General features: G+C 25.6%; 2 protein-coding genes across 2 annotated transcripts; one reads left to right on the forward strand and one right to left on the reverse strand.

Moving 5' to 3' along the window:
• Nucleotides 1–1,890: 1,890 nt before the first annotated feature.
• Nucleotides 1,891–4,065, reverse strand: LOC8275207 (high affinity nitrate transporter 2.6). Its single transcript, XM_002523643.4, has 3 exons — nt 3,157–4,065; nt 2,817–2,932; nt 1,891–2,634 (listed from the first exon to the last, which is right to left on the reverse strand). The coding sequence occupies exons 1-3, from the start codon at nt 3,955–3,957 to the stop codon at nt 1,959–1,961; spliced, it is 1,593 nt and encodes a 530-aa protein (XP_002523689.2). The 5' UTR covers nt 3,958–4,065; the 3' UTR covers nt 1,891–1,958.
• A 6,266-nt stretch (nt 4,066–10,331) lies between these two features.
• LOC125370927 (uncharacterized mitochondrial protein AtMg00810-like) lies at nt 10,332–11,065 on the forward strand. The gene is made up of 2 exons (XM_048378384.1): nt 10,332–10,758; nt 10,974–11,065. Exons 1-2 carry the CDS (start codon nt 10,332–10,334, stop codon nt 11,063–11,065), a joined length of 519 nt encoding a protein of 172 aa, XP_048234341.1.
• The last annotated feature ends 4,817 nt before the right edge of the window (nt 11,066–15,882 follow it).

Raw genomic sequence — 15,882 nt, forward strand, 5'->3', positions numbered from 1 at the left:
CATCATTGTCAGCCAAGTCAAATTACATTAACATTATTCTACTTTATTCTTTTATTTATTTTGCTTTATGGGTCACTAAAAGAAGTCGATTTTGAAGAGAGGGACATATTTTCTCCTGCCGTGATAGTAATTGCACATGTGATTAGGAGAAACTTGAATCCCACCATTGTTTCAAGTCTTTGCCATGTTAAGGATATCAGCTCGAGTAATTGGGAATAGGAAAAAAAAAATATAATATTATAAATATGAATTGATTAAAAAAAAAATGAGATTTATAGTTGGAAGTCTTATATGTGAAGACAAAAAAAATATTATTTGAGAGGTTAATGCATCACGGTTTTAATATTTTATGCTATTCTATTTTTATTAAAAAAAAAATTAGATAGATTTAGTCTATCAAACCATTTAAACTAAATTAATTACACAGTGATATGTGGTTTTAATTATAAATTGATTTGGTCTATCAATTTATAATTAAAATTCAAATAATAAAAATGCAACAATTAACAAATTAAAATTACATGTTACCATACAATTAATTTAGTTTATGAATAACATAGTAGACTGAATCTATTTAAAATATTATTTCTTATTATTAGCAAAATTCAATCCTTCATGTGAGAAAAGAAAAGAACTTTTTAAAGAGGTTAAATACATCATAAATTTAATGTTTATGGCTATCTTATTGGGAGAATTATTATCTAGTTTAGTTACAGGCTTCATCTATGTATTAAAATCATAAAAGAATGTCACATATTTATTAATTTTAGATAATTGGATGTGTGTAATTATTCGATTCTAAAATGTAAAAATACTTACATATATATGATACTTTTCTATTAATTTAATATAAATAAAAATTACCCTATTTTATTCTTCATTATTAGCAAAATTGAGCACATCAACAACCCGATATGTGATGATATAGCTCAAATGATTTATAATAATCATTACAAACTAGTTTTTATACTAGTCTTTTACTCGTGCGTAGCATGACTGTTATTATTATTTTGATTATAAAATTATATTGATGGATATAATTTAATAAAATCTTAATTTTTAATATTAATTTACAATCTTTTAAAAGATAATAACAAACTTACTATTTTTATTATTTTAATCTTTTTAATATTTTAAAATTTTATTAGTGCAATTATATGAAAATTATTTTAAAAACAGTTATTAATTAATTTTAGTATTATTTAACTTAATACTATAATTCACATTACTATTTTTAGGATTAAAAATTTATTATATAATTAAAAAATTAATTTATTATAGAATATAATATTAAAATATAATTTAAGATGTTACTTTCTAGAATTAAAATTATTGTCTAATAAAAATTAATTTATTAATTAATATAATATTAAAATATAATTAATATGTTATTTTTTAATATAGAATTAGTATTATTATCTGATTAGAAAACTATTTATTAGTTAATATAATATTAAAATATAAATATTATGTTATTTTTTAGGATTATAGTCATTATTTAATTAGAAATGTAATTTATTAATTAATAAATTAATAAAAAAAATTATAAAATTACACATAAACTCGAATTTTATATGTCAAAAAATAATATACATATCAAAATAAAAATCTTACGTGTCAAAAATTAAACAAACGTGTCAAAAAAATTTTAAATCTCAGAAATTAATATATATATATGCATAAAATAAAATAAAATAAAATATCAAATTGCTAAATAATAACACATATTTATAAATACAAAATTATTGATATATGTGTTCATATAAACGTCCAAATGTAAAATATTTGGACTATCTATTCGATACGTAAGTCTTACCTCTATACATATACATATATATTACTGCCAACGGAAATCAAGAACAAATTATAGAAAAAGATATGCACATGTGCTTCTAATATTATAATGACAATTTATTCCGTAAAATTTGGATTTTTCACCCAAGAAACATGGCAATGTACTAAACATTATTGAGTGGTGTAGCATTTGGAGGGGTTGCTGCCGAAGCAAGAGCATTCCGTCTGCCTCTCTCCGACCGGCTATTCTCAGCAAACTTCACGCTTCCCTCATGCATTCCCTTCTGCATCTCCTCCTCCGTCCACTCCGCCGTGTAGTAGTACTCCTCCGAGCATTTCGCAGGGTCTTTCGAAGGCGGAAGAAACATACTTCCCCACTGCGGAAAATGAATCAATGCCACAGAAAGAGTACAAACTAATGCCAATATGCCCATCAGAGATAACCCTGTTGCTGTAGAGAATCTCGAGCTAGAAAAGAACACTAACTGATTCAAGCCAGAACCAAAATTGCCTCCTGCACCTGTCAGGCCAGATAATATGCCTAGAGATCGCCGCGAAACGAAAGGAACGATTCCATAAGTTGCTCCACAGGCAGCTTGAATACCCATTGAAGATAAAATCATCGCAAGAATTGCAATGGGAAGTGAATTTGCACGGCCTAGCCATATACAGAAGACAGCTCCTAATGTCTGGAGGATCCAAAGGGTCCATAGCCTGCCTCTCATGCCAAAACGTCTAGCTGTTAAATCAGAGGCATAGCCACCGAATGGTCTAGCAAAGATGTTGGTCATGCCAAAGCTTGCTGCTATAACTCCTGCTGTGTGGAGCTTCAGGTTGAACCTGGATTATATAATTACGTCTTTATAGTTAAAATAAATGGTCTTCAATATTTTTCTAAAAAGGAGATCAATAATGGGCCATTAGACTAGTAGCATAATCTATCAGGAGTTCAAATCTGGCATATTAGTTCTCTTTTAATTTGAGAAGTCATAAAAAGAAAGAAATTACTTAATTAAACCAACCTGTCGTAGAAATATTCAGTGATAATGTTGTTGGTGGTCAATTGGATACCCATGGAAAATCCATAAAGCAGGAAAAAAATCCATGTTCTGTAGTTTGTGATTGCATACTTCAGGACCTGAAACAAGAAATTAACAAGCTTATTGTTCATACTTATCAGACTGCAATAATTGACATGAATTATTATTTGACGAATTTTGAACACAATGGCACTGGAGTAATCACTAGTAGCCCAGTTAATTAAATTTCTTTTCTTTTATTTTTTTTTTGAAGAAAAAAAATTAAAGAACAAGACTGATACGAATTCAACATAATGTAGAAGAAGAAAAGAGAGAAGTTTACCTTAGAGAATTTGTCTTTGGCAACATCACCTTTCTTCTGCAAAGTGCTAAGGTTTCCATCGGGCAAATCTTGGCCAAGAGTTAAAACTAAGATTCCTATAATAACATGGAAACAACCAGGAACAAAGAAAGCAATCCTCCAAGCAGTAAATGGGGTTGCACCAGCTAATTTAATAATGTGAAAAACTAAAGGCATCAAGAGTTGAGTAACTCCACCACCCATATCACCCCACCCTCCAGCACATCCATTAACAAGACCTATAATCTTGCCATTAAACATCATAGTTGTCCAATATTGGCAAGAAACAAACGTAGCAAGGCAAAATCCAATCATAAACCGAACGATTAGATACCCTTGTGCATCAGACACAAATGACATACAAAAAACCGTAGGTGCAGATAACATTAAAAGAAATGCAGTGCCATATCTTGGTCCAATAAGGTCACAAACTGCACCCATTACAAGCCTAGATAATATACTTCCAGAAACAGAAGCAACACCAGCATTACCAACATCTGATTTTGTTAAATTAAGATTGTCCCTGATAATGGGAACAAGTGGTGCAGCTGCAAAAGTTGAGATAAAACTAGTAAAGAAAGATGTCCAAGCTAAATGAAACGCTCTCATATGAGGATTTGCTAAAGAAAATGGTTTGAAGACTTTGGCTCTATGTTCTGAATCAACTGGTAATTCAAATTTATGTGTTGTATCATTTTCAGTTGATTGAACTGAGAAAGCAAACGTTTGCTCCCTGCCTGTAACTCCATGCATGGAGGTTCCTAAAGCACCATCTTGGGCCATTTCTGAAAAGAAATTAACAACTAATGGACAAACTAAGAAGAAGAGAGCAAATTATAGGTGGAATGTAAAAGCAAGCTAGCTACAGCTATAAGCAAAGGGCACAAAATTGATGTTGGATGCAAGAGAAGTAAGAGGTCTGGTATTTATAGAGTTTTCTGGATCCAATTGTAAAATGGTATATCCAATGGGTATATCCGAATTACAAACGGCAGGACTACTTGGCCATTTAATTAAGTACTATGCTCTCCTTGATTAATTAAACTTTTTCTTTTAATTAATTTTATTTTAATTTGGAGTCCGTTGGCTAGCCTGAACAGTGCCTAAATCTATATATTGTTTAGCTTCTCCAATTGGATTAGACTTGTCATAATGATGATTAAAGGTTAAAACCCTTTTGCGTGAATTATTTTTTTTCTTTTCCTGTATTATTCAATTTGATAAGGGAAAAATAAAGGGGGTAATTTCGAAGTACCATCAAATTATTATCTCTTAAATAAATAAATCATTAAATTATTAAGTCATGATTCTCGATAAACTAATTAATATATGCGGTCCAACTTCTCAAAATTAATACGATTCGTTGTAAATAATCTATTAATTAGCGGAGATTACTAACTCATAGAACATTTACTTAAAGAAAAATAAGAATGTTTTCATGTATAATTTCTATTGTCCACATAATTATAGGCAGTTAGAAGGTTTTCATTATACTAATTTATTCTTTTATATATTTATTGTTTGTAAATTACCAATGAGCTTGCTATATATTCCGAATAATAAAAAAATTAAATATAAAGATGATAAATTAGATGCACCCACTAATATATTTCTTTTAATCTTTTAAATATTATTATATTGTATTTCATAAGGTAATTTAAGATATATTTCGAGATTAGAACAACTGGAAAGAAACGAACTGCTCTTGGTAAATAGTTCTAAGGAAATAAGACTTTACTAATTAATTTCTTTAATCATTCTATAGCAAAGGTATTAAATTATGCGTTAAAAAATAGGATATTAGAGATGATTATTTATTGAAATATTAATTTGGAGGTATATATCAAACTATACATAAATGTTTTAGCATAGCATATTGGAAGTGAGTGGTGTCAATTGCTCCTATCTCAGCTTTCAAAAATAACAAAAACCTATTTTTAATTTATTAGTATTTTACTATTAATTAATTAATGTGTAATCGACCTTTAACCCACTAGCAATTCTCATTTTAGAGATCATATTTATTTCTAACCACACGACTGCAAAAACATATAAAATTAAAAAAGAAAAAATAAATAATATTATTATGTAACATGGGATTGATAAAAGCTAATGCTCCAATTTGTGTGGATTATATAAAACCAGGAAAGGGTTGATTACACAAGTCATAATTAAGACTGCCTAATTTGCTTGTGCATCAAAAGAAGTAGAGAGAGTGCAAAACTTATTGCTTGCAGTTTCAATTCAACAATGAATATGAAGCCAATTTCATCTTTGATATCAACTGAAGTAAAGCACTGAAAGAGGACGTGACTTCATTTAGGAGAAATTCCTTTTCTTTTTCTATAAAATAATATGGTATTCCACTAATCATGATAAATGATAAAAATAAATTTTAAATATTATAATATATATATATATATATATATATAATATTTTTAATAATCATCAAATATATTAACAGAGTAAAAATTACAAATCGATGGGAAAAATATTATATTCAGTGGTGTTAAACCACATATCGACTTTATAAGTGTCTTTTGACGAGCTGATCTTTTGATTGTCGGATTGAATCTCTTGTTTCACTTACATCATGACTCATATAGAAGAAGAACTCGACTTCTCGTAATAGAGGACCATAAACCTCTTAAGAAAGACATTAATATTTATTTATTAGAATTAATTAATATAAAATAAAAAAAAAGAAATAACCGTCGATATAAAGCTAATCAACGGTAGATTAAAGAATGAAATTTTAGTAAAGAATTAAAAAAATATTTAGGAGAAATTATCTGCTCTTCAAATAGTTTTTTTTTTTTTTTTTTTTTGGTTGAAGTTACTAACTGCCAAAAATCCCAATAAGAATGGAGAAGATCACATGAGTAATTGGTGCAAGCTGAAGTCAAATAACAAAATTAAACATATTTAGTTGAAGGTAGGTAGGTGTGGGCAACATTTGAGAAGTCAAAACACAATTGCTAGTGGGGGGAAGAGAAGGAAATCAATTAGAAATTATAGATAAATACAAGTTGACATTGTAAGTTAATTAAAGTTATTATGGTTAATTATATTCTTATGAAGATAACCTGTACTTTTGGGATATTATAATATTAATACGTGTAGGGAGGGAAGGTTCATGTTGTCTTCCAAAACATCACATGAATTGTCCTTATGGTACGGTCTATTAGATCAGCATTTTGAATGCTATGTATTTTATATTAATTTTGTTCTCATGTATATGTAGATATTTAAAATAAAACTTATAAATTTTATAGGAAGAAACAAACCATTTCTGTTTTATAACCTAAAATTGGAGAATTAGCTTTTCAATGGTTGGCCAAAGGGAGTTAGCCTTTATCAGACGCCAGAGGGATTCGGTTAGGAGTCATTTTAGCACTTAGACTTTTTGTCTGGGAATGGAAAAAAAATAAAAATAAAATAAAAGAATAAAAAGATGCATTATTTTAATTTCTCAGCCAAAAAGAAAAAGACTCTCCAAACAAAAAATATAGAGAGAAGGAAACTTGGGTGAAAGTTTAATATAAAAAATAGATGATATATAATTTTAATTCTAAATCAAGTTATTCAAGAAAATATATAGCTTATTGTTTTATAGAATTTCTTTTTTTCTCTAATTGCTTATTATAAAAATGATAAAAATCGCATAAACTTAAATGTTTATGCGATTAACGGAGTCTCGATTGATTTTCTTCTTTTTAGCTATTCAAATATTTCAGTTCGTTAAATTTTAAAACTCCGAAGAGCCCATATATCTTTCTAGATCTTATAAAATTAAATTTTATATAGATCAAACTGTAGAATTAACAATTTATCTTTTTTGAGGGTGAAAACTATATTACACCACTTCATATAGAGAAAAGTCGAATCTAGAGAGCCTTCCCAAACTTGCCATATTATTTGGGTGTTGAGAGTACCACGATAGCATTTAACCAAGAAAAAGAAGAAGAGTATCAATGATAGCAAAGTAATCTTTAACGGTAAAAGATCTTAGAAAGTAGCCAATCATTTTATTTATAAAAAAATTAGAAAAATCTTAAGTAATAGAAATGGGCAACCTCTAATAAACAAAAAAAGAATATAAAAAGTAGAGAAAGATTGTCTTGACGGCCCTAAAATTGCTTGTTAAGTTGATAACGAGGGTTAGTGATGGATGTATCTGTAAACCTGATTATAATATGAATACTGTACTTATCATTATGTGGTGAGGGTCATTCTTACGTTTTAAATTTCTTCTTTCTTATTCAACATAATTAAAAAATAAAAAATAAAAAAGAACAATGACAACCACGATTAGCTATTTTCAACTTTAAAAAGAAAAGGACACAGACAGTACTAGCCGTACATGTCGGTATCCTTTGACTTCTTCCCCTTTCTCTTACCTCACAACCTCACCTAATTTAGATATACATTTTCTTTAAACTATCGGACTCTATTAGTTGGGTGGCTAGATCGGTAAATTAGATTTTAATAACATCAAAACCGTAATCTAATTTGGTTCTCTTTGATCTCATATTTGACAGTCATTAATATGGCTAATTTTCAGTTAAGAGCTAAGATATTTTATATATATTTTTATCTTTATAACTTTTAAATAAAACTCTTATAAAGATATTGCTCGGATTAAAAAAAAATTATTATTATATGGTCTATCATTTTAATTTCATTTTTATTTCACTTAATGTTATATTTTAATATTTTTATAATTTTTTTTAATATTTTAAAATTAATTAATAATTTTATAAAAATAGTGAATATTACGTTAAATAGGTAAAAAATGAGATTAGAAATAATAAAATATTTTGTTTTCCGTTAATTCCGGGGTCAATTCGTGCAGAGTGTCTAATCATCGTTATGGCCATTGATGCCAACATTTCTAATCCTTCATCGGTTTATGAATTTAGGCTATGTATAGTTCATGCAATAAAATAAGTATGGAATGAATAAATATTGTTAAGAAATATAATAACTATTTTTAGATAATTTGTATTTTCTCCTTAATTTGGTTTATGAGCTTAGTTATATTAATTATTTCTAAATAAAATTAATAATTGAATGTATATAGTGGTGAGTGGCAGCGACCACTTGGACATCAATAGTAGTGAATGGTGGCAATATTGGTGGTGATAATGAATAATTAATAGTAATAATCATATAATTAAAGACAGTATTAAGTGAATTTAAGATAAACAACTAAGAGAATATATTATCATGTAGAATAGTTTTAATTCGCCATGAAATATATATTCTACAAATTAAAGAATAAATATTTTATGGAATAATTATTCTTTATTTAAAATTGAATAAAATCTTAAAATATGAAGTAACTATTTTATTTCTTAGCTATTTCATGAACCAAATATTCTATTCTTTAAGTTTTAAGAACAATGTTGTTACAAAATTCTCATTTTAAATATTTTTTTATTTTGATGATTAAAAAATTTATATTTAAATTTTTTGTATTGTCTGTATTAATATATCATTCTAATATACCATAAGTGTACGGTACTATATAAACCTATAAATATTGATATTATTTTAGTTTTAATAATTTATTAACATAAATATATACTAGATTAATCAATTTTATATAGTACTTCATTATTATTTATTAATTTTTTTTATCTATTTTTAGAATTTAATTAGTGGTACTTGACAATTAAAAGATTCAAATATAAAATTTTAACTCATATAAATAATTAAAATTATATATAAATTTATTGACAATCTATATTAGTATAAAAATATATAAAATAAATAAATTATTTAAAATAATATTAAATAATAGTCTATAATTAAAATAAATAAATTTACAATGATAGGGTGCTGCAATATTACTATAGCAAAAACCATAAGTAGAGGATGCATGGAGTCCAATAAAATTAAGCTAGATATTTTAATGATTAGAGTTAAATTTTATCAATTTTATATGTATTAAGTTAATGTGATTGGGAATCACCTCTTTTCCTTTCATCAAAATTTTATTTTTTGACCCATCGCCCGTACTTTTAGATCAGCACTGGTTCTTTTTTTTTTTATTAATTAATTTTATAAATAAATATTAGTATTTTTTTAAGAGTTTTATAGTCCTCTATTATAAAGGTTTTGAGTTCTCTTTTTATAGGAATTTTACGGTCATTCATTACGAGAGTGTTGAGTTATTTCTCTATAGGAGTAGTGAAAAAAAAAATATCAAATTTAATATTCAAACAATCGGGCTTGTTAAAAGACTTCTATAAAGTCGATATATGGTTTAGTGCCACCGAGTAAAGCATTTTTCGCACAAAATTACAAGTTGTTGTTCAATCAACACGATTGATGATTGTTATGTATTTCTCAATGTTTGATGTTTATTTTTATCTTTTATATTAAAATGTATTTGTTATTTTTTATTAATAACAAATATTCATATTTCTCTAAAAAAATTAATGTGATTGGAGATTGGATTGATGAATCAGTTAGATGGTGATTTTACTAATTAATTGTTTTATTCGAATAACATTTGGTTAATATGGTAATTATCATCTTTTCTTTTTCTAATAGTTTTAATATGTTAAACTAACATGGACTGTGTACATGAATCTATTGACTTTAATTTAATAGATTCCTAATCTGGCTCGACGGAAAAGTTAAAAATAATAATTAAAAGAAAAGATGCATTTCCTCATCTGTTTTGATAGACATTTTCACTTTGGTATTTTATGCTAATTTTGTAGTTTACTGACTGCCATCACTAAATTGATGTAAAAAACTTCTGAAGGAAAATGATATATGGTGCAAAATATATGGTGAAATATACCCATTGGCAGCTACTCTATGCATACTCAAGCAAGTTGAATTTTTAGTTATGAAAAAGAAAATACTTTGTTGATTTAGATTATGAAAAAGGTTTGTTATTATGGATATGGATCCTATGTGTTTCAGAATACTCAATAATTCAAAGGAGAGGTTTATATTATTATTATTATTATTATTATTATTATGCGGTTTAGATTTTGACATTTTAAGATTATAATAGTTTATTATCTATTAATTAAATACTGAAATTTTTTCAAAAATTAACTTATCCCAGAGAAAATACACAATGGACTTTCTTCAATAAACATGATCATGATGGTTCTAAACCAACTTCAACACCTATGACAACATTAACAAGATTAATCAAAGAAGATGGATCACCTTCTTATTCAGACATCAAAGGTTATAGGAGATTGGTAGGCAAGTTGATCTATCTGTGTAGTACAAGACCAAATATATCATTTCCTGTGCAACAGTTATCTCAGTTTTTAGATTGTTCAACTGAGATTTACTTTACTGCTATATCCAGAATATTAAAATATATGAAGAAATCACCAGGGCAGGGCTTGTTTTTTCCAGCAAAGAACACATCGAACTTGAAAGCTTTTTCAGACTCTGATTGGGCTACTTGCTTTGATTCCAGAAGATCAATTTCTGGATTTTGCATATTTCTTCGAGAAGCTCTAGTATCTTGGAAGACAAAGAAGCAAGTAACAGTCTCAAAATCAAATGCAGAAGCTGAGTATAGGGCCTTGGCAAACACCACATGTGAGTTTCAATGGATCAAATACTTGTTGAATGATTTACAGACTCAACAAAAAACTCCAAAAAAAGTATACTGTGATAACCAATATGCCTGCCACATAGCACATAATTCAGTCTTTCATGAGCGTACCAAATACATAGAGATAGATTGTCATATTGTAAGGGAAAAAATTCAAGATGGTTTAATACATCTCTTTCCTATTTCTGGTGATCAACAGATAGCAGATTTCTTCACCAAATATTGCCACCTTCTGCTTTTCAAAAACTGCTTCACAAGCTGGGTGTATATGACATATACACTCCACCTTGAGGGGAGGTAATAGAGGATTAAAAATCAAGAATATTAAGCTTTTATGTTTATAGAAATCAGTTAGTTTGTTAGAGTAAGTTAGATAGTTATAATCAGAATTCTAAGTAATTAAGATACTGTTATAACAGAGTTAATACTCTGTTAACTTAGCTTAGCTGCCAATATAGCCGTTAGATTAGTGAAGGAGCTGTCTTTTCTTGTATAAAAGGATTGTAAGAATTCATTAAGCTTTTAATAAGAATTTACTCATTTTTCACATCAACAATTCCCTTCTTCATCTTCTCAATTCTTATATAAAAGACAAATAAAAGAAAAATCAAAACTGTAATTTTAAAAATAAAATAAAATAAGGTATCAATGTCAACTTTTCACACACAATTCAAAAAAGAGGATTCGGTAAAGTCCAAAACTTTTATTATCTATTTAATCTATTTTCCAATTTTTACATCACCTAATACAAAGGAAAATAAAATAAACAAAAATAAAAATAAAGAGATACAGATATTATTTAACTATATAAATTACAGCAAGTACGAAGCCGTACCTCCACTCTATCGCATTGACCTCACAACTTCAGTTTGCCGCCACGGTTATGGCGTTCCTCATTTTAATTAATATATTATTTATTATAGAAAATTCTTTTTAGAGAAAAGAAAAATTCAAGGCTATCTACCAATATTATAAGATTCAGAGTCAATGTTTACGTGTCAAGACTCAAAAAAAGGAAAAATAAAAAATTGGTACCATATATAACAATAATAGAAAAATAAAAATTTGGTAGAAATGGTGGGAATATTATATAATATATATATTGACATAATAATTTAAATTGGGATGGAATTTATTGTGAAAAATGAATGCTATAAAAATAATGCAGTGCCAAGTAAGGAGTCTGTCAGTGGCATTTTGCAGTTAGCTAGCACATGGCAATGGCATGCAGATCTGAGTCATACTTGGTTCAGTTTTTCGAGTTCTTAAGGTCAATAGATATCTGCAGCGCCAAAGAAATAAATAATTAAATGTATGGGCATTTTCCCAGTTGTGGATTTTTATTATTGAAAAGCTTTTTCCTGATGTGAAATTGAGTCATCCTTATCTGATAGATAGCCTCATATTTAGATCTGATAGCCTATCAACTAACTATATCATATATCCCTTCATTGACACTCAATCCTTTGCTATTTTCACATGCCAAGTTGCTTCTGTCTTGCCTTAATTTTATAATAACAAACCATCCTCATTAACATTAAGATTTCCAGGTTTGAATTTTGATATTCTATTAACATGAATGGAAAAGAAAAAGAAAAAATTGTCAGAATCGAATATTACATTATATTTAATTGAAATTTATTTAAAAATTTATTTCATTTGAAAAAAAAATAAAAATAGTAAATTTAAAAAAAAAATATTTTAGTGTTATAAAATATATTGACTTATTAATATATAATTTATTTAGCATTTTTATTTATTTTATTAGAATTTAATTTATCTATAATTAATTTCATATAAATTTGATTATAAATTAATTTTAACTTCGTTCAACGCACGTAAATTTTAAATTAGCAAATAAATTACATAATTCTTTTTCTGTTATGCAATAGGCACTCTAACATTGAAAAATAAATATTAATGAGATTGGAAGTCTTCCACATATTTAAATGTCATTTTAATTTATATATTCAAATTGAGTTGAATTATTTTAAACATTTTTACATGGTTGAAAATATTAAATGAAACTGACATCTCTAATTAAAATAGTTTACCATACACTAAAATAAGAATTTTAAAATAAAGAGCACCTATTTTAAAATCTTAATTTAGAAGACTAATAGATTGGTCACTAAGTCGAGTGGGAGCCTCTAGAAACTACTTTTGTGATTATTCCACTTGATTATACTCGAAGAAAAGTTTCATAATCTTAATTATGGAGACGATTTTTATTTGGTGATTAAATGCATTTAAAAGAACTCTTTATTGTTTTCTGATTTTTTAAAATGTAATTTTTATATTTAAAATAAACATAATATTTTTAATATATTTCTATTTTTCGGTTATAACAAATACCATTTTGTATTTATTTTTATATGAACATATTATAATTTATCATCTTTTCATTATTTCTATAAATTTTCTTTATTAAAATAATTATTCTTTTACACTCATTATAAACTGATGAAATCTTACTAATGATATTAAAATATAATTTTTTTTATTTTATAATAACAAAAATACTTTTATTATTCCAGATGCTCTTTAAATCTGAAAAGAAAAGTCAGAAATTAATATATATATTAGTATATATAGATAATATGTAGATAGTATAATATTAAAATTAATAAATAGTTTAATAAATAATAATATTATATGTAAATTAATATAATATTATAGATCACATGATATATACATGAAAAGTTAGTCCTTTTGAATATTAGAAATAGTATAGCAAAAACAAATATTAGTTTAGGGTTTTAATTAAAAACATGTAAATGGATTAAAGGGCTTTTTGTAATTTTCCTTTCATTTGAATCATCCAACTTAAAATTTTTGCTCCTAATATGACGTGTGCAAGATGTGGTGGCTGTTTGATTTTTATACAGTATTTTTGAAATCCTAACTAATAGTATTTTTGAAAAAAAAATCTTTTAATAGTAAAAATATTTTTGGCTCTTTTTATGGTATTTGTGAAAAAATTCCTAAGAGATATTTAGAAAAATAAATTTTATTTTAAGAAGATAGAACTGAAAATAAAATAGTTAGTAAGAAGTAAAAAAATAAAATAAAAGAATAAAATTGGCCAAATACATATTTAGACACTTGAATTGTATTCATTTAGTTATTTCAACGTCTTAACTTTAAATGTAATTTAATACACTTCATTTTGTCTAACACTTTTTGATATGCTAGTTTTTTTACTCACATGCATTGCACGTAAATATTAATAATTGAGCTCATTTATAATCAAATAAAAAATTGTTATTAAATTTATAATAATAAATACTATTAATTTAAAAATTGTACAATTCTTAAATTATAATTGAAACATATAATTTTATTTTTAAGAACTAATTAATCCATTTATATCCATACTGCATTAGTTGAATTAATTTTAAATTTTTAAATAATTGAACTCAATGTTCTCATAATTCAAGTTAAATTTATACTAATACTAATAATCTATCATCAATAAGTTGATATATTATTAACCAAATGGAAATTTTATTTCTCCAAACATCTCATCATATGTTTGTTTGGTAAATGTAACTTATTCAATTTAAATATTTATGGTCTCCTAGAGTAATATTCATCTCATAAATATGTTATAAATCTTTTATTTATCTATATTATTTGCGATAATATATACTACAGGGTAATCCTATCATATATTTTTACAATATGTAAATAGACATAGTTCATCTTGTGCTATTTCATAATAAAAAAATACACATAAATCAAAATAGTTTCTATTTATAGCTTTCTTATATATATATTTAGTCCACTTGATACTAATTCCTAATGCATTGAAAGATTTCCTATAGTTTTATCTATTTTAAGTAAAATTTATGATTGGGTCAACGTTCTAAAATATTGACTTAATTTTTTTTAAAACAAAATAAATATTAAAATTTATGTAAATTATTAACGTTGTTTAAGTATTTTCTCAAACTTTGAATTTGATCATATAATTTTTTTTTTTTATGGTCAATATCCATATATTTGTTCAATTTAGAAAACTTAAACCTTTGATGCCAGCCAAAATATAAATTCTTTGATATTTTATCAGACAAATTTAGTTCTGATTTTATTTCTCTTAAAAAATTAGTTTCCATTCATTAAATGTCAATGGTTTAATTTTTAGTAATATGAAAAGTCTATCTAGTTTGTAAGAACATGCAGATTTATTACATAGTTACTTTATTGGTTCTAACTTAATTATAATTCTTTTTATAAAATAATATATATTATATATTTGTATATGCGATTATTTTTGACAATTAGATTTTATATTTATACATTAAAGTATAGTTGAGATTGATTATTTAATTTTACTTAAGTAGCTAGACTTATAGGAAATTTTTTTCTATTTAAATACTTCTAATTTATTAAATAAAAATAAAAATAAAAATAAAAATATTTTTCTTTTATCTAACAGTAATTGAACTGGTTAAATAGTTTTTCACATGGTAAATAATAAAATAATCATTAAATTTAGACGAAATGAATATAAAGATTTTATATAACTTTATAAGATAAAATTTGAATCCAATATGATGACGAATTGAACATATCTAATATCAATTATATTATAAATTTTATATAATTTAATAATTAATGCTTATAATTTTTGTTTTCCTTTTAAAAACATAAATTTAAGATTTTTTATTGTATAAGATTTTGAAATCGAATTATATTTTATATTAGGTAATGCATGGCAATATTATTTTTGTTTTTCTTCATTTCTTTTGCCCCTATTCATATACAGACAAGCGTTTGCTTTTCATATTTAAGTAAAATTGGTATTCAATATATTAAGTTTGGTATTTAATTTTTTTTATTTTTTTATTTTTTTAATAAAATTCTAATTTTTATTTTGTTTATAATCTTATAGTGTTCTATCTCTATATAAAGTTTATTCTTATATTACTATTATTTGTTATCTTTTCTATTAAATTAGTAAAAGGCCGGATTGGTCAATCTTAACGACACAAATTATAAAACCCTTTCAGTAAATTTATCCATCCTCCCTCCTTTTGGCACTTTTATATATATGTGATCATAATCCGATATGTTCACGTGTGTTAAATAATTAAATCTGAGAT

This window comes from Ricinus communis, chromosome 8 (genome assembly GCF_019578655.1).
Source record: "Ricinus communis isolate WT05 ecotype wild-type chromosome 8, ASM1957865v1, whole genome shotgun sequence".
NCBI lineage: Eukaryota > Viridiplantae > Streptophyta > Magnoliopsida > Malpighiales > Euphorbiaceae > Ricinus > Ricinus communis.